Genomic DNA, 20451 nt, shown 5'->3' with positions numbered 1-20451 from the left:
TATTACATAACCTAGTTGACAGAACAGCAGCAGGTTTTGAGGGGATTAACTTGAGTTTTGAAGGAAGTTCTCTGGATAAAATGCTATGAAACAATGTATATCACATACTACAGACAAATCTTTTATGAAAGGAAGGCTCAATTGATTAATTGTTTTCTAATTTTAAGAAATTCCAACTCCAGCCTTCAACAACTACCCCTCTGATCGGTGAGCTGCTGTCAACAAGTAGACAATACCCTCCATCAGCAAAAATTATAATTTGCTAATGCCTCCCATGATTGTTAGAAATTTTTAGCAGTAGTACTACCGAAAGCTTGATACTTGTCCCTGAGGCCACATCAGAAGAATGAGGATAAGTGCTTTGAGAAAAAGGAAAAAGCAATTTATTAATTTTTCAGCAAAAGAGGCTGCTGTGTATTCAAGTTTAAGGGGAAAGTGCATTTCTTTCTGTTAATACTTTCCTAAACAAATTGGTGGAGTAGCGTAGTTCGTAGCATTCATAGAGACTTAACCACTATCTTTGGGATAATGTCTGAGCAGGGTCTAGGTAGGAACAAAGGAGAATAATTGTGGAATTGGCTATGGTGAGGAAATTCATTTTAGTAGCAGGCTAGGAACAGTAGACAACATTGATGGGTTGGCTTATGTCAAGGAGATTAGTCTGAATTCTGGGAGAATGAAAGTGAACGTGGAGAAGAAAAAGTTTGATAAGTGGTTAAAAGAGCTTTAATGCTGTGTCAACCCAAATGCAGGAAAACTTCAAAAGTATTGCAGATTTGGTTCCAGACCATCACAATAAAACAAGTATCACAATACAGTGAGTCACATGAATTTTATTTTCCTACTGCAATAAAAGTTATGTTTACATTGTAGTCTATTAAGTGTGGTGAGGTGAGTTGATGTTGTTTATCCTCAGTATACTGTTTATACTGTTAAAGTGGAGTAGGCTAGAGAAGGAGCAAAGTCCTGTCCAGGCTCTGAACTTGGCCTGGCTGTGCAGTGTTTCCTGGAATTCCTGATCTAGTTACTGATTTACAAAGGTGACTGGCTATGTAATTTGCAGGTTGCATAAGAAATTATAGATTGGGAAAATGGTATTTCATCATGAATGAGATTATATATTTGGGGACGGCACCTGTGGCTCTTTGAGAGGGTAGAGCGCCATCCCCATATGCCGGAGGTGGCGGGTTCAAACCCAGCCACAGCCAAAAAAAAAAAAAAAAGACATGAGATTATATATTTGGAAACTCTTAGTAAACGCTGAAGGGCTAATTCAGTGTACCTGACAGTACACCTCTTTATCTGTATAAATATGTGTTCTTCCTAATAGTCATTGAACATATCTGGTGGGTACCAATTCTGCCTCGGCAGTGAGAAGATTCAGAATTAAGTTGCGATACATGCATATACCTCAGTCTCGGTGTTTAGATATTAAGAAATCATTATGAGGAATCATTATGATAATCAGTAATTCATAAATTCTTCATGCATGTTACGTCAAACCATGTCATCATATTTGTGGTTTTAGTAATATATGCTATTGACAACATAAAGTAAGGGAATTTTAAACAAATTGTATATTATCTAACTTAAAATGTAATATTTAAAGCATTACAATAAACATAGGAAATAGAGACAGCCAGGAACATACCACCCACATTAAATCCGTGTTAGTATCTTGTCTTAGTTGCATGTCCCTTTTTGTTTTTGAAGCAGTAGACTCGCATCTATAGCTAAAGCTCTCAGGCCCCTTTTCTTCCATCTCTAGCAATAACCACTGTTCTCGGTTTAGTTTGTGTCAGGGCCACATAAACCTGTCTGCCCATAAACAATGTATTTTATGTTTTTAATGTGCTGACTGAAGTAAAAAATATAAAATTATTGTAGTTCTTCACAGTTCTCTATGTGAAAAAATGTAGTAATTGTATAATTATTTTAATTTTACTTAGTATGACATTAAAAACATAAAATGCGTTTTGGCATAACAGTGCAGGCCAACTATACTGTTGTTTTCTATTCTTGTCATTTAAAAAATGCTTGTCTTGGCTCGGTGCCTGGGCTAAGGCACCAGCCACATAGACCTAAGGTGGCGGGTTTGAATCCAGTCTGGGCCGCCAAACAACAACAATGGCTGCAACCACAAAATAGCCCGGCATTGTGGCGGGCGCCGTGGTCCCAGCTACTTGGGAGGCTGAGGCAGGAGACTCGCTTGAACCCAGGAGTTGGAGGTTGCTGTGAGCAGTGAAGCCATGGCACTCTACCCAGGGGGATAGCGTGAGGCTTTGTCTCAAAAAAAATAAAAAAATAAAAAAAATAAAAAATGCTTGTCTTAAACTTAGTAAATTGATTTTTTAATCTAATAATGTTTTTCGAATCATGGGTACAATCTATTGAGATTAATTAAAAAAACAAAATATAAAACTTTTTTGATTATAAGTCACAGAATATTATATATTTTGCATTTGACCTACTACATATCATTTACGTGTGTGCATATTTATGCACTGTGTGTATATATTAATACTGAAAAATAAGGTTTCTCCAAAGCAGTCTTCTATACTCCATGTGATATACCGTTGTCCCTCCACATCCATGGGGAACTAGGTCCAGGACACAGATGCCCATCCCCCAGGATATTGCAATCTGCAAATGTTCAAGCCCCTGATGTAAAATAGTGAAGTATTTGCATATAACCTGTGCATATCCTTCCATATACTCTGAATCATCTCTACATTGTTATAATACTTAATACAAGTGCTAGTAAATAGCTATCGTATTGTTTAGAGAATAAAGAAGGGCGGCACCTGTGGCTCAGTGAGTGGGGCACCAGCCCCCGCCAAACTGCAAAAAAGAAAAAATAGCCAGGTGTTGTGGCGGGCGTCTGTTGCCCCAGCTGCTTGGGAGGCTGAGGCAAGAGAATCGCCTAAGCCTAAGAGCTGGAGGTTGCTAAAAGCTGTGATGCCACAGCACTCTACCCAGGGTGACAAAGTGAGACTATCTCAAGAAGAAGAAGAAGAAAAATCTATACTTGTTTAGTATAGCTACAGTTTGGGGGGGAATATTTTTGTTGTATGGTTGGTTGAATCTGTGGTGTGGAACCCCTAGATATGGAAGGCCAAGTGTACTGTTATTTTCTAGCCTGTTCATTTTTAAAATGCTTATCTCAGATTTAGTAAATTGATTTTTTAACATAATAGTAAGTTGTCACCTATGATTTGAAAAACATTAATCTGAGATTAATCTAAAAAATAACATCATAATCTAAAATTGGTATTTTAACATACAAATATAAGTTTTTCTAATTTAAAGATGCTTCAAATATTAAGTGTATTAAAATAACATTGTTTTGCATGAGATTTGATTATATTCATTTTGGCTAATTCTTTCTGTATATTTTTTGTAAATTAAATCCATTTAAAAATGAGATATTAATTAATTGAAGTGTTTAGAGAGTACGTGTTGGTCAGTATAGAATACCTTCTTTCCGTCCATTGTAAATGTGGTTTGCCTAGAGGCAAGGAGTGTGGTAGTGTCCGGGAAGGAAAGAGCCCTCTCTGGCTCAGGTATTGATCCCCATCCCCCAGCCCTATCACTGATTAACTCCACACAGCCTCAGTAATTTCTGCCTTCTGGTCCTCTGTTTCCTCACCTATCGAATTGAGGGTATTACCTCACTAACTTTCATCCTGTGAAATATAGGTTAACTAGGACCTGGGCCTCAAGCTGTTCAAATTTGTTGAGAATATAGCTGATGAAACAAACAAGACTTTCTGTTAAAAATACTGGTTTTGCAATTGCATTTGAGAAAGGACTAAGGAGGTCCCATTCAGTTCACTGTGGTTGTTGGGCAGGAATTATTCATCTGTCATAAAATCTCCAAGATCTCCCTCCCTCTTTCCTTGCCTTGTCTTCAGGGAGGGACAGGATTGTGCTTGTCCGTGTGAACATACCTAGATGCTGACAGTGACCAAGTAGTGTTCTTCTTTTTGTTGCAATTGAAGGTCCTCACAGGAACATCCAGAGCTGCAGGAGGCAGTCTGTAATGTTTCATAAGCCCCAGGGGACCTTTCCTGAGCCTCACCTGCTGCGGTCTTCTGAGGCCTTTGGGAGTTTTCCTTTTTAACGTGAATTACATGTTCGGAATACAGTGAAGACAAGTCACCTAAACTCATGTCCTTAAAACAGCATTTTTCATAATGAGTCCTTCAGGTTTCGTTTAGTTTGTATGTTTCTTTTAAAACGCAGGAGTTTAAATTGCAGTTTGAGGTAAAGTGGACCTTGGAGACCATGTCTTTTCATTCTGCTTCTAAGAAAACAGGCCGCAGACGTCCTTGCCCACATCTCCCGATAGAGACAAAGTTAGGGGCAGGTTCCTGGTTTCTTCTAGGTTCCCATTTTCTTAGGTTTTTAGATTATTTGGGGGAAATCCTAGGTTTTGAGAGACCTGGAGACCTAGTTCTAACTCATGTTCCAGGGAATCAGACCCGTTAAATAGTGTGATTATTCCTCATAGAGGAGAGATCTGCTCCTACTTGAGGGACTAGTGAAGGTCTGTTTTTCCTTATGGACTCGAAGATAGGCAGAAATTGCTGGCAGAGGGTATTGCAGACCACAGCTGGCTGAGACGTAGGCCTGGTTTAACTCCTCTGAACACGTGAGAACTCAGCAGCACTATGCAAGGCGTGACTCTTCTGTTATTCGGGCAATACTTTCCCTCCATTTGTATCAGGATTTCTGGGCTTCTGGTTTCTGAGTCTGTGGTAAATAGAACTAAGGATGACTCTTAGTGCAGGGGCCTGATCTAACAATTGTATTGTGGGACTCTGTGTGTGGCACTGAGCAGTAATTATGTTGATTTTTGTGAATGAAGGTTTCATACTGAACTATAATAGTTACTGTTTTATGCATTGCGAGTTTATAACAGTGACCATCCTGAGATATTAGGATTGATTTATGAAGTAAACAAAATTCTTTTCTTTGTGTGTTACAGTATTACTAATGAATCTTCCTGTCTGTTCCTCCCTCATCCTTTGCAGTCTGCCGAGATTTTGCTGTGCTGGAGGACCACACCTTGGCCCACAACCTGCAGGAACAGGAGAGTGAGTAATAACCCCATTCATGTTCTTCAGTTTTCTATTTTTAGTAGTCGCTTGATGCTGATTTCTTAGGGTGAGGTAAGGAGAGAGCACAGTCACCTGGCTCTCACTGACAGTCCTGAAGTATTTGTCTAGGCAGATAATCCCTAGGTGAAGAATGTTTTGAAGTAAGACAAGCGGAAATCAGAGATTTCCAGACTGCTGGATATGTAAGACAGGCTTGACCTTAGCCCTTGCCTTAGTGTTGTAGGAGGGAGACGGTTGCTGTGGATATATCTGGGGTACGTAGAAGGCTGACATAGGAATCTTTTCCTGTCCCTAGAGTAGGGACCTGAACATCTCTCCCCAGCAACCCTGGTATCTAAATTAGGTCACATTTTGGCTTACTGAATATTTATGCAATGTACTGATGGAAAGTAAATCTAGATTATATTGTTATCTAAAAGTATTTTCCTGTGAGTATGTGACTTGTGAATCATTAATTCATATGTCACTAGAAAAATTAAGTGTCCTGCAACATGAACTTTACCTTGGATGTGAGAACAATGTAACCTAAAAATTTGTTCCCTCATATTAATATTTGAAAAAAAAAAATACCACAAACAGACGCCTAGGACAATAGAATCTTATGGTTCTGAACACCAGAAGGCTGGAATAAAGATGTCATCATAGCAAAAAAAAAAAAAAATTAAGTATTGAAAAACACAGTTAATAAATAGAGCGGGAGCACATGCAGGGATGTGAAGGGCCCTGGCCCTGCTTTCCAGTGTCTGTGTATACGTCGTGGTGCTGCTGCTTTTTTGCCACGTGACGAAAGGCAAATTACTGAATTTTTTAACCTTGTCCTACTTAATGGAAGAATGGGAGAATAATTGCTGTGCTGCCTATTATACAGTGTTCTAGAGAACATAAAACAAAGTTATGGATGTGCAGCTCTTTTTAATGGTAAAGCTCTTATTTTTATTATGAAATTTATTTCTACCAAGCTAAAGCATTTTAATTCCTGTCCTCAATTTTTCTGTCCCAGTCGAGCATCATTTGGCATCAAACATTCAGCGGAACCGTTTGGTCCAGCATGATCTCCGAGTGGCTAAGCAGCTCCAAGAGGAAGATCTGAAAGCTCAGGCTCAGCTCCAGAAACGCTACAAAGACCGGTGAGGATCTGGGGTGGGGTTGGGGGTGGGGTGTGTAACGCCAAGGCTGGTGCTGTGTGTGGAGACCGCACCCACAGCAGGGGAGAAGCAGACTCCTCTGTCCTTCTGATTCCTTTCCTGTTAGAATACAAACTCTACGGTGGTTATCTAGTAGTTTCCTTTGTTTTGAAAAATTTTCTTTGCTGTTGAAACACTAGGTTTTGGGACATGTGGGCTATGGTATGAGATCCATTACTCTTAGCTGTATGACTTTGAGCCAGTTGGTCTACCTCTCTGATTTTATTTTCCTTACCCATACATAACACGAGGAAAATAACCTGTATTCTCTCTGCTTTATACTTTGTTTGTGGGAGTCCAGTGAAATAACGGGCAGCGAACAACTTTGAGTTGAGTTGGTTCCTTTGTTATTTTCTAGTTGTTTTTCTTGCTCTTACTTTGCTCAAGCCTCTTGCTTTTCTTTTCTTTTCTTTTTTTCTTTTTTTGAGACAGAGCCTCAAGCTGTCCCCCTGGGTGGAGTGCTGCGGCATCACAGCTCATAGCAACCTCCAACTCCTGGGCTCAAGCGAGTCTCCTGCCTCTGCCTCCCAAGTAGCTGGGACCACAGGCGCCGGCCACAACGCCCGGCCATTTTTTGGTTGCAGCCGTCATTGTTGTTTGGCGGGCTTGGGCTGGATTCAAACCCACTACCTTAGGTGTATGTGGCTGGCACCTTAGCCACTTGAGCCACAGGCGCCGAGCCGAGCCCCTTGCTTTTCAACAGACAGTGGAATGTTCTGCAAAGTTCTGAATTGTAGACTCAGTTCTCTTCATTTCTTCAGCATGCGACAAAAGTTCTCTCTCACTGTCCCCTTCCTTTAATAGATAAATGATCTTTTCTAAGGTTCCTTACAGCACAATGACTTTTTACTCTTCTCAGCATGTTAAAACTCCCAGGGTACATTTCTTCTCCGAGAGTGGCTCTTTATTTTTTAATTTGGAGATTCATTGAGGTACAAAGTCTAAGAGTGGCTCTTAACAATCTAAATCTGTAATGACAGACTTACCATGAGATACTATGTTGAGGAGGATGGGGTTCAGGGAGAAATGAAGGAACCCCTTAATTAAGAGTCATGCTTAGTAAAACAGGAAGGCCAGTTATTTTGCTGCCTTTGAGGAAGAGTTTGTCATTCTGTTTAGGACTCTAATTATTTCATTAAGCTTCCTTATTTTAAAAATAAACACATTTATTGCTTCATGCTAAACCTGGCAACATAAAAGGCACTGGAGACCAGAGGAGTAAGACATAACCCTGTCCTTTCAGGGTCTCAGGAAAACACCCTGAGCCTTATGTAGCTGGAGATAATATGCATAAGTTGCAGAAAACTATATCTTAAATTTAGTGCCCATGAAGAGAGAAGAGCCTGGGGAAAGTTTCATAAGACAGGTGGTAGGTTTAACCTGAAACCTGAGGGTTAAGTAGGAGTTTACAGTGATACCTGGGAAAATCATCCCAGCCGGAGGAGCAGCAAGCATAAGGACAGGAGGGAAAAGGACCTGGAATCTCATGTTAGCTGGGAGAAGATCAGTATTGCTGGAGTGGAGAATAGGAAGAGGAGCGTGTGCGTGTGTAGGTGATGAGGCCAGAAAAGTAGCCAAAAACTGGACCTAAAGGGTTACCTAAGTTATGTTAAAGAATGTTGGTTACATCGATTTTATATTAGAACCATTGAAAAAGTTTTAGATTTTCATTTTGGGATTCACTTTGGGGAATAGGTGGGTAAAGACTTGGAGGGGGGGCAAGTTTGAAGGCAGCTATTGAGCACTGGTGAAATTAAGGTATAGTGAGGCCTAAATTGGGGACAGTGGTGGCAGAGATAAGTTCATAGAGAGGAGACAGATGTGAGGCCTAAATTTGAAGGTAATGACAGCAGAGATACAAAGAAGAGAGACAGATGTGAGATGTTTTGAGGCTCAGTGTCACAGAAGTTAAGCTAGAATGTTCTAGAATTCTAAATTTACATCCTTTACATTATTCACAATTCTGTTAGGAAGGCCAGTTCCCAGCTTAATACAGAAGTTTTAGATTCTGAATTAGGGTAGTAATTGTGTATCATGAGGTTGTTCAGAGATTATTAATACAAACTGCTGTAAAATGTGAATCAGGAGTTGTTGGACAGTGGTATTTAATAGGTTCTGAATGAGAGAAGAAGCAGATACTATGTTTCTGCCTGGGAATCCAAGATTTTGAAAGTGTTCCTGGCTTAAATAAGGAAGTTAGAAAGGAAGTCTTTTGGTCTTTACTTCTTGACAATCGTGACAGCTGGGTATTCTGGGAAGACTGCAATGCTGCAATATTTAAAGAACTGGAGCCTTTTACTGAGTCAGGGTTCTGGGGCTGCTGTCCAGAGTCAGGCCTACTAATGGTTTACTACTCCTTTCTCAGTTTCGCTTTGTCAGGATTCTTTATAATTAGGTGACTGAACCAGAGCTGATCCTTCCTAGAAATAATGGTTTGAAATCATGAAACTCAGCTGCGACCTCACTTCTTCATTTTCTGTATGAGGAGATGCATCTTCTGTGTCTTCTGTGACTGTAACACTCCCTTTGGGTTGACCTTCCTGCTGTGTTCCTCTGTCGTCCCTTTGATTGTCATCTTTGATGTAGTTGGTAGTCACTTGATTTGGGACCTCAAGGTAGAGAAGTCTTTGAAAAGTGATCTTCACTTGCTATAAGTGAATAAAAAGAAGAACTGTAAATCTGAGATTTTTGTTTATTTTCATTTCTTTGGTTTGAATAAGAACCCTAGAATGTTAGACCTGTAATATGAAGTCATTAAGTTTAAAGTTTTTTCTGTTAATAGCTGATGAAATGGCATGAGAAGTCATGATTCTCAGTTACCATTGATAGAGACAAGACCAGACATCAGATTTGCAGACTTCTTGTCTAGTGATTTGATTTTAAAAGTGTTTCTGTTCTGGCTTGTGCTGTCTCTCTCGTGGTCCCTTGTTCTTTTCCTGGTGTATGCATACTCACGTATACACATACCAGCCTGTGTGCTCACATCTCCTCTGACCTGTGTCTGCTTATTTCCAAACATGTTCAAAAAGCCCGTTTTCTTACCTAAATTAAAATAATTTTTATCCAGGTTGGTAGGAATAGAATATTTTGATTTTATTTCCTCTAGAGAAGGTAGGATATTGTTTTCCTACTCTCCACTTTTTTCAATTTCAAAAGCCTGTCAGTAAATCTAGAACACACAGCCAAGACTGAGACTGACTATTTTAAGGTCACTAGCAGGGGAAGATTGAGAGGGTGTGTGTGTTTAGCAAATAAACTGCGTATTGAAGTCACAATTGCAATTTTATTCCAGCATCACCTTAGTTAGCTCTTAAGTATGTTTTTATTCATTTTTCTGAGCTCACGACATTTGTGTAAAAGATTGGCTCCTCGGGGCTCTTGCATTCGAGAGTTATAAATTGGTTTTCCTTGAAACGTGAAACAAGAGGAGTTGTGCACCTAGGGGCAAATTTTAAATCCGTTTCTGAAAGAATGAAATGTTCTCTTCTGTAGGAACGTGTTTTAATTGTTCTTGTTTTCCTCACCAGACTGTCTCGTGAGCTTGTGAGGATAGCAGGGACGTTTACTTGTTTTGTACCCTCAGTGATCAGAGCATCATGCTGGCCTGTTACAGATGGTGTTTAAATTGTGGTTGGAAGCACGAATGCCAAAAACAAACAAAAAATGCAAAAGCCAAAGAACTGGGATAGCAACAGTATCCTGACTTTTGGTTTTCTTAGTGACCAGAGTATTAAAAAAACTGGCATTAGCCAGAGAGGCTTCTACTGGAGACCAAATTTGAGGAATATACATTGTATACTCTCTAGTCCCCATTTTAAGCATCATTTTTTTGGTGTTCTGTGTGTGTGTGTGTGTTTTTGAGACAGCGTCTCAGCTGCCCTGGGTTGAGTGCCATAGCATCATAGTTCACAGCAACCTCAAACTCTTGGGCTCAAGAGATCCACTTGTCTCACCCTTCTCAGTAGCTGGGACTACAGGTGCTGCATAAAATCCAGCTGTTTTTTTTAGAAATGGGGTCTCACTCTTGTTCAGGCTGGTCACAAACTCCTGAGCTCAAGTGATGTACCCACCTTAGCCTCCCAGAGTGCTAGGATTACAGGCATGAGCCATTGTGCCTGGCATTGTGTTCTTTGTTGAAACTGAAAAAAAATACAAATAATTAAAATCATTTCAAACTCATGCCCGCCACTCCATACGACCCCAGTGTAATTGACATTTTGGTGAGCTCATTCCTGACCTTTTCTGTGCATGTTCTATTTGGATATTGGTGGATGTGAATCTCTAGTCTACATTGCCTTTGCGGAATCTCAAGGAAAAACATGAGTGTCTCACATGGAGCTTTTGTTTCCATTGTAGTGTGTGGGGACCAGATTTTAGTTTTGCCACTCATTTTCTTTGTGATCTCTGAGTAACATATCACCGTCTTTGCATCTTTATCTTGAGGACTAAGTACTGTTAAGTGGATATTTAATAATGTTTATTATTTTTAGGAAATGTTATTCCTTATTTTCATCATTCATGTTGTTTTTACCTTTGCTTTTTAGTGAACAGCAAGACTGTGAAATTGCTCAGGAAATTCAGGAGAAGCTGGCTATTGAGGCGGAGAGACAGCGCATTCAGGAGAAGAAGGATGAGGTACAACTCAGTTCATGTCCCTCCACCCAGTGAAGACGGGGTACTCAACTCTGGAACAAATACCTGTTATGTTCATGGGCTCCATGAGGGCTTGTGGGATGGGTAGCAGAACTCTCCTTCTTTGGGGTACAGTAGTTTAAGCATTTTCCTCATGGACCACTGTTTATTTTCTCTTGATCACTTGCGTAAGTGCTAAAGTCTTGAGAGATGATAATGGATAACTTGATGCACTGTCTGAATTAGTTTCCTAGGACTACTGGGACAAATTAACCACAAACTTGACTTAACACAACAGAAACTCTCACGTAGTTCTGGAGGCTAGAAGTCTAAAATCATTGGTAGGGTCATGCTGCCTCTCGGGGAGGCTCCTTCCTTGCCCTCCTTGCCCCTGGTGGACGGCTGGCAGTCTGGCAGTCTTTGGCCTGTAGCTGTATCCCTCCCTGCCTGAGTTGCCACAGGGGCTTTCTTCCCCGGGAGTATCTCTGTGCACTCCGGTCTTCTTTAAGGACACCGTACATTGGATAGAAGCCCTGCCATAATCCACTGTGACCTTTCTGGACCTTATTTCCAAAGGTGACATTCTGGGGTGTCAGTAGAAATGAATTTTGGGGAGGTTACTGTGCAGCTAACTATAAGGTATCTGTCCCTGGCTTATTCTTGCAGTGTTAAAGACAGTAGGACTTGAGCAGAGTCTTAGCAGAATTCGGGTGTAGTCCCTATGAGCAACTCCTTAGCAGAATTTGGGGTTATAGTCTTTATGAGAGTCCAGGAGCTGGCATTCCTCACACTTTTTCTCTTTGTCTTAATGGTTCCACTTTCCTATAATCTGTTGGCTCAAAAAATTCTTTTGTGTGATTCTCTATTTAATTTCTTTCATACCTATTATGCTGTTCTTAACACTGACTTGATTTATAAAAGGGAAAAAAATGATTTATTATTTTTAATAGTAGGGTGACCATATGATTTGTTATGTTATAGACCTAGAAACACTTTTTAAAGTTAAAGGAGATGCTGTTAATAATTATATAAACTGCTACTGTACAGGGCCAGCTGGCATTTGCGATCACCCTGTTAAGTAAACATGATCAGGGTCGTCAGTAGACTAGGCTGCGTATTCTGTTAATCCCTGAGCCACCCTCTTCCTAGAAGATTTCTTGTTCTGTGCCAGAGATGTGTGAGATGCCTGCTACGAGTCTAAATTTTTCTTTAAGAAATAAACCATGGTTATTGCAAGTAAGATTAAGGAATATTTTTGATCCTTTCTGTAATCAACACAGGCAGCTCTTTCTTACTATATAATATGTTGCCTGTCTGAACTAAAGACTGCTTTGGAGATGAAACTAGGAACTGAAAGCTTCCATTTTAAAAATACCCGAGTAATGAAGTTGGCTTCTTATAAATGCTGCTGCTGTCCTTTGTTTTTTTCCCCCCATTTAGAGAAAAGCAGGATAGAAATAAAAGCCACAACATTTTATTTTAGGCATGTGAAATCTAAATAGTAATCACAATAGTTAATCTCATGGTAATATTACATAAATTGAGCAGCGTATTGATTCCATTTTTCAGATGTTGAAATTAAGCATTAAAAAAAATGAGCAGTTGGTCCCAAGTTACAGTCAGATGCTGGAGAAATGTCTGTTCGATTTCTGACTGCTTCTGACTTAGATACACTGTGGCAGACGTAAAACATGTGGGCTACAGAGATTGACTGACTGACCTGGGTTGGAGTTTAGCACTTTGACTTTTCGTTGTGTGACTTTCAGCATCTTACCTAGTGATGCAGAACTTGAGGTTCCAAAAGGAGCAAGTCATGGTGGTTGTGCCTACCCTAAGGGGCTGTCATGAGGTTTAAATGAGATCACATGTATGAGGCATCTGATGTGGACGTATAATTGCTCTTTTCTTTTTGTTTTCTGGCCAACTGTTTTCCCAACAGTTCTGCCCCTTTGAACAAGGCTGATTTTTCTTATAGAGTGATGTGTGCTACTTAAGAAAGGGGAAAATTATGCAAGCTCAAAAGTGTCCTAATATGGTGTGATTTGAGAGGCCTTCAAGTGTTTACTTGGTTTTTATAGGCGCCCGTGAACTTGCCCTCAGCTACTAGTTGAAATACTGAAATGTTCCTTTTTCCCCAGTAGAGTGGAAAAGTTAAATAAGAAATCCAGTTGTGGAGGTTTAGTGACTGGAACAGCATGGTCTTTGAAAACTTTATTCAGACATTTTGATTTTCTAACTCATGCTTGAGATGAGAAGATGGCCACTGTGCCCAGATACTCTTTCATTATAGAAAAATGTGACTCTCAGGTGACTAGAATGTTGTTAATATTAAATGAACGAATTGTGCTTGGGTAGAGTTTGCCTCTGAAGGACTGTGATGATGCTTGTTTAGTCCATTGGAAACAGGAATGCCTGAAAGGCCGAGGGGACTAAGACTGAGACAATAGTGCTGATTCCTCTAACCAGTCTTTGAAAAATCATTGTATATTTGTTAGACATAACTGTTCTAATTCTTCCTCTCCACTCCTTTTTGTCTTTCACGTCCCTGTGGAGTCTGCTCACTTAATAAGTTTTTATTCAGCAGCAGGCTGTGGAAAATTCCTTTCTGGATTTTTATCTGAATCTCCTTTAGAGATTTTAAGGTTAACATTCTTGGATTGTTTATAACCCCCCTCCAAATAACCAGATGTAGAGACCAAGGCCCCTTTCTTGAGACAAAGATTTTGGTTTTTATTTTTCTGGACAACATTGTGCGTGATGAGAAGTAGTAGAGTTGTGCAACTTTGTGTGGGTAAATAAGCATTTCTAACTTTGTTGTGGTATAATTTTATTGTGTTTGTTAATAGAACACAGATGTAAAGAAAGTAGCATTTCCAAGTAAGGAGACAGATGTGGAAAAGTTAAAAAAGAAAAAATTTTTTTTGTCATCTTATTCATTGTCTCTCCATCTCGCTCTCCTTTGTTTTTCTCTTTTTATTTATTTTGTTTGTTATTATTTATTATAATTGATTTTTTTAAGAGACAAGGTCTCACTCTGTTGCCCAGGCTGGAATACAATGGCATGATCACAGCTCACTGTAACTTGAAATTTCTTAGCTTATACTGTCCTCCTACCTCAGTCTCTTTAGTAGCTAAGACTATAGGTGCCCATACCACTGTCTGACTAATTTTTAAATTGTTTGTAGAGACAGGGTCTTGCTATATTGCCCAAGCTGGTCTTGAACTCCTGGCCTCAAGAGATACTCCTCCCACAAATGCTGGGATTACAGGTGCCATGCCTGGCTCTTTTTATTTGTTAAACTCTTTTATGTAATGTCTTGAATATAGTAGTTGAGTTCTCTATAGGCTCCCTATTGAAAGGGCTTGTGGTCTTTAGGGATATCAGACCGTATGAATTTGTGATTACTAAAAGTGGATTAATTCTTAATTCTATTGGGATCTTTTCTTACTGCAGCATAAGCATTTGTTAGTGTTGTTTAATAAAAGTCAAGGAATGTGTATTTAGTTGATTTAACTTAACTTAGTTACTCTTAAATAAAATTCTAAGTATGTATGTGTGAATGTGTGTGTGTTTAGACATACACACATGTATGTGTTAGAACCAGATTAAATACAGCAGAACCTCCACAGCTGACTAGCTCCCTACATTAACCACCTCCCTGCGTTGACCTAATTTTCAAAGACCAGACATGCATCACATGCATGAATCAGCACAGTGGGCCGAGTTCCTTATGTTGACCACCTCTGTATGTTGACCAGTTTGTTACAGTCCTTTGGGTGGTCAGCTTACAGAGGTTCTAAGCTATAGGTGAATGTGCAACTATTTTAGGAAAAAAACTTTTTTTTTTTTCTTAAGTAAACATTAACATGCCCAAACATGTCTTGAAAAGTTTGTGGCACTAGTCCAACAATTTGAAGCCGTTTATAATATGAACTGCTCAGGGCTAAACTTAGTAACCAATTTACATTAAAAAATTAATCTAATGTGAACCATGGTCCTTATTCATAACACTCTTAAGGGGATTATAAGTTTGTGTTCTAAAAAATATTTATATATTCTCTGATAATATTTAGAGACCAGCTCAAAAAGCAGTACATTTTTACTATTAAAATTTTTCCTGTGTTTAGGCACTTTAAAAATAAGTTTATACATATATATGCTGGATGCAGTAGCTCACATCTGTAATCCTCACACTCTGGAGGCCTAGGGATTTGAGAGTTGAGATCTGAACAAGAGTTGAGATCCTTCCTCTACAAAAAATAGAAAAATTAGCTGGGCCTGGTGGCATTCTCCTGTGGTCCCAGCTACTCAGGAGGCTGAGGTAGGAGCCTAAGAGTTTGAGATTACAGTGAGCTATCATGAGGCCACAGCTCTCCAGTCTGGGTGACAGAGCAAGATTCTGTCTCAAGGAAAAAAAAAAGTATACAAGGATATAACCAAAAATGGAAGTGGGAGGGAGATTTCTGGTTGCAAAAATTTTTTTCTTCTCTTCTCATTCCAGGTATATTGGTATTTTCACATGAATAGAATTGGTATTATCCTGTTTTCCTGATGTTAAAGAATAATGTTTGGGAACATACCTACCTTAAGATTCCCTGCTGAGTTAGATGTTAATATTTTAATTGCTAGTTAATAAAGTTGTTTAAAAATCTAATGGAACAATTTTCCTTTTTTCCACTTTTGTTTTTGTTTTTGTTTTTTGGGGTTTTTTTTTTTTGCGTTTTTATTTTTTGTCCGGGGCTGGGTTTGAACCCACCACCTCTGGCATATGGGGCCAGTGCCCTACTCCTTGAGCCACAGGTGCTGCCCCCTTTTTTCCACTTTCTGATAGTCTTTTAATAATCACATTTGTAGATCTCTATTTGGTTGTTTTTAAACACAAGATTCTCTTTTGGACACCCACTACAATGGTAGGATAGAAGTAAACCCTGGAAGGGAGAAGTAGCTCTCATCTAAATCATAGGTAGCACCTCTGTAATCTGAATGTCTGACGTCCAGGAAGTTCCAATGAGCTTTTCTTTGAGCATCATGTCGGTGGTGCTTCAGATTTGTAGCATTTTGCATTTTGGATCTTCAGATGAGGGATACTCAGCCTATAAACCATAAAAATACCCCAAGGAACCCAGGGACCAGCACCTGGTAAACGCTGACAGATTTACTAAAATAATAAGGAAAATAACAAGTAACCCAACACCATGTTCCCATAATTTGTCACCTACTTGGGAAAGCTGTGCAGGGCTCTCTGGGCTTCACTGCCCCTCATCTGTGCCTCTGCTGGAGCCCTAGTCTTTCTTTATCTCACATTATGCTAATCATTTTGCTTTTAAGGCTTCATAGGTAAGAACTTTAAGAAATATTGACCATTATCCCATTTCCCTAACAGTCTGTAGCCCCTTAAAAGGAATCAGTAAATCTATGTTTTTGTTACAATGGATTTTCTTTAAAGCATTTCCGAGATCCTTAGCCGTGCCTTTTCTTATGGTTATAGTTTAAATTTCCAGAGTTGGGTGAGCTGGGAAACAGAAAAGAGAGAGGTGAGAAACATGTGCAGTGTGAATTCTCATTCCAGTGAACGTGCTTATCAGGAAGGCTTTTAAGGAACAGGGTGATTTTTACATATTAGCCTAAAGTAAGTCTATCTGATTAAAAAATAATTTAAAATGACTTCAAAGGGGCTTGAGAGTTCTTTTAGTTCTAAGTTATGTTATGTAGGACATTAATTTTGTAAGTTTTTTTTTAAATGTAAAAAGAGGCTTCTGTCATAAAGTAATTTGGAAAATTCTAGGTTACAGAAAGTAATTAGATCCTCACTTTTAAAAAAAAAATGTTAATGTATATTTTAAAGAACTAAATTTGGTACATGCCTCCTATTGAGTGCTGTGGGGTTTTTTGGAGACCTGTATTCCTCGGTGCTGACTTTGGGGAAATGCTGTTCTAGACTAACCATTAGCAGGAAGGAAGCTGAGGATCAAGGAGGTTGTTTTGTTAAAGGTGACTAAGCTGGTTAGCTATATCCAAGTACTGTGACTAATAATTTCCATCTTTAGTTTGTTTTAGGGGAAATTTATGTTGAAATCACCTAACTGAACTCATTTCACAGTTATCCTTACAAAGTGGGTAGGAAAACTGTCTTGTGCTGAAGCCTAGCTCTAATACAGTGGCAGTTTCCATTGAATTCTTTATCTTTTCCTTCTTAAGCCTAGCAACCTTTCTCTTTTCACCCATTTAAAAGTTCATTCAAAAAGAGCTAAGAGTTTAGAAGAGCAAAAAGGTGTAGGTGCTTTGAAGTACACAACGTATTATGATTATTATTATTTTTCTGTTTTAATGAAAGGCATTTCATTTGACTAGCTATATGTTATAAGGAAGGGGTATAATTTTTGTTTCTTGATTCCTTATGTTGGGAAGGTGGTTTCTTACTGTGTACTCGTTAGTAATAAATTCAATAGTAAGAAAGCAATTACTCATCCTTGGAGTGTAGTATAATAATTTCTGCTGGCAGTTGGGCCTGTTAATTTTCCTTTATATTTTTTCCTCAGTTATAGCTGGGGAAATTTTTGTTTACTATAAACCAAACCACTAAGGAAAACGTACCATTGGGTGGTTAGTAAACACTATAGCCCAGAGAAATATTTACATTTCTTTGTACTTTTTCAATGAACAGTATAAGAATTTGGGAATTTCTACTAGTTTTAAAGAATAGTTCTACTAGTTTATGCAAAACTATTAGAATAATTTAAGACATACAGAAGTGAGGCTCTGGGAGAGGCATTAATGTGAGGGAGTTGTAGGGCAGCATGGGAACCCTGCGTGTCTTAAACTTTGTAAGACATCAAAGGTAATGAATCTGGCCCAGGGACCAGGACCTGGTAAACACTGACAGATTTATTAAAATGCTGCATTAATAAGTCAAAGACATTTGATTTTAATATTGAATAGTTCAAAGTTTTCATTATACAGGTAGAGAATTGAAGCCCATCCGGGCATGATGGCTAACACCTGCAATCCTAGCACCCAGGGAGGCTGAGGTGGAAGGATAACTTGAGCAGGACCAGCCTGAGCAAGAGTGAGACCCCATCTCTGCTGAAAATAGGAAAATTAACCCCGTGCAGTGGCACATTCCTGTAGTCCCAGCTACTTAGGAGGCTGAGTCGGGGATCATTTGAGCCCAGGAATTCAGGTTGCAGTGAGCTATGATAACACCACTGCACTCTAGCTGGGAAGACAGAGTGAGACTCTGTCTCAGAAAAAGGAAAGAATTGAAGCCCCCCAAATTCACCTAAGTAGTAATTATTTCTCTTCCAGTTTCTCTTTAAAGCATCTCTTTATTATAAGTAGAAATAATAAGTATCTCAAACTACATATGACTGCTTTTGTCATTTGCACCAATGACTATTGTTGGGGTATTTGTGTGAGGCTTTACAAATCTGATAAGAACTCTAGACTTTTCTCATTAAAAATGTACATGAACATAAATGTTTACATGCTGTCATGAGGCTTTCATAGAAATAACCCTCAGATTCAGAACACTATCACTCTGTAGCTCAAAACCTTCATCCCCTACATTATAGACTCCAGACTTCTTCAGATTTTCTATAAGTGTGTCCTGTGATCTGGCTTTAGACTGTTTTATTAGGTTCACTTTTCTCTACAGTACATCTGTGTTTTGATTGTACTATTGGCCATTCCTTAGATTGATGCCCATTAAAACATTCATAACTTTGCGGATGTTTTCTCTCCTTACTTGGTCTGTTGAAATTTAGTTCTTTGTACAGAACCAAAGTCTAGTATTAAATCTTTCAAACAAAATAATATCCCTTCTTTTCATAGACATTTTAACTCTTTCTTAAAGCATTGTTAACTTTAACTTTATTGTCATATTTGTATTCTCTTTTGTTTTCACAAAGGGATTCTAGTCTTTGGAGCACAGGTGTGGAATGTTATTTATCACTGTCTCTCACGGTGCTTCGCACTTAGTAACTGCTAAACATTTGCCTGGGGATGAAACGGATGGCAGACAGGAAGAAAATTCTTTTCTCTTTTTCATTTAAGACAGTACCACTGTACTGCAAAGGTAAATCAGAACCACATGAAGAAGCCTTTAAAAAAATTAAATTATAAACATAATTAATGAAGTTTTATAGATTACTGTATGCAGACTTACCAAATCATCAGCTTGGAAACGGGGCCCACAAATACATATTTCAAAAATTCTGTTATATAACCAACTTTAGAAAGTACTGAGGTTTGAATGTCCTCAGATTATGTTAAATCTAAATTTCAAATGAAAACCAGCCTAATTCATCGATCATGTGCCAATTCTGTTGTGCAATCAATCAGCTGTGGCATTTGGATTGCATGAAATTAATGCCAGAAAATCTGGAGAGTCATGGACAGAGCTCATAAAAACTTAGCAGTGGAATGTTGAACTCCATTGTAAGTGTCCACGTGTACTCATTCTCTGGTGACATTTACTTCCATTCCCTTTTGTCTTTGTAGGACATAGCTCGCTTATTGCAAGAAAAAGAGTTACTAGAAGAGAAGAAGCGAAAGAAGCATGTTCTAGACTTGTCTGGAGCCAAGGCTTATGGAGAAAATTACTCCTACGAAGATGGAGGTAACAATGTCTGCACCATATCTATTCAAGACACTCCTTTAATCTTGTTTATAAAGTGACCTGAGGAACCTGGGAATGTTTCTCTAACCCCCTAGCACTGGGCACATTTACATTTGTGGCAGATTCTATTGGAATCTGATGAATTCATCGATTCCTTAGTCAAACAACCAGAAGCATTTTTGTGACTTTTAAAATTTGAATATAGCTTTCTAAAGATTGGCATGCATTCTTTTGTGCTGCGGTCACTTGGAGTGCAGTGTTGCGGTAAAGCACATGAAGTGGGGTGTGTAAAATGGTAGATGGGTCTCTGGACTTAACCTTTCTCAAGAGCGTCTGGGCGATGCTGTTGAAGAAGGCCCACCATGCGTCAGTCACTGGGTGACAGAGCTTTTCTGTCTGCTTTCCTGTCTTTTAAACCTAGGCCAAGGGTTTAGCCTGCTGATGACAAGTGATACTGTTAATTAATTTTAAGATTTACTCTTCGTTTCTTGCTTTTGATCCTTTCTTTGCTATTTGATCACCATATGGAATAATTGCCTAGGGCAGGAAGTCTTTCCAGAGTTTCACGTCTCTAGTGCCTGCCTCTGCAGTGGGTGGTGGTGTGGTGGTGGCAATGTGGTGGTGGTGGTGGTAACTCTTTATCTGAAAAATGTGTTGGGAAAGGAGTATTGACAAGTATTCTTCATTTCTTTTCAAAGATCCGTCAGAGGGAAGGTATTTGCTTTAGTTTCAAGTGTCAGTATTTATTGACATTCAGCTTGGAAACCATACTTAGAATAACAGGTGAACAATACTTAAAGGCAATTTCTAGAGAGTAAAGATTTTTAAGGTCAGCAATCACAAAGGGCCTTGTAAACCAATTATCATCTGCTTTCCTATAATTCCATTTAAAAA

The 20451-nt window shown here is 39.0% G+C and overlaps 1 protein-coding gene across 3 annotated transcripts in view; it reads left to right on the top strand.

The window, feature by feature from the left end:
- Positions 1-20451, top strand: part of CCDC50 (coiled-coil domain containing 50) — a 77791-nt gene that overhangs the window by 36129 nt on the left and 21211 nt on the right. For all 3 annotated transcript variants that reach the window (XM_012806943.2, XM_012806944.2, XM_023514829.1), the window contains exons 2-5: positions 5037-5099; positions 6124-6250; positions 10852-10942; positions 19440-19557. In XM_012806943.2, the coding sequence (XP_012662397.1) occupies positions 5037-5099; positions 6124-6250; positions 10852-10942; positions 19440-19557 (399 nt within the window). The remainder of the gene's footprint in view (positions 1-5036; positions 5100-6123; positions 6251-10851; positions 10943-19439; positions 19558-20451) is intronic.

This window comes from Otolemur garnettii, unplaced genomic scaffold (assembly GCF_000181295.1).
Source record: "Otolemur garnettii isolate 467f Iridium unplaced genomic scaffold, OtoGar3 scaffold00060, whole genome shotgun sequence".
Taxonomy (NCBI): Eukaryota; Metazoa; Chordata; class Mammalia; order Primates; family Galagidae; genus Otolemur; species Otolemur garnettii.
Note: the sequence above shows the minus strand (reverse complement) of the source record. Positions and strands in the feature narration are given on the sequence as shown.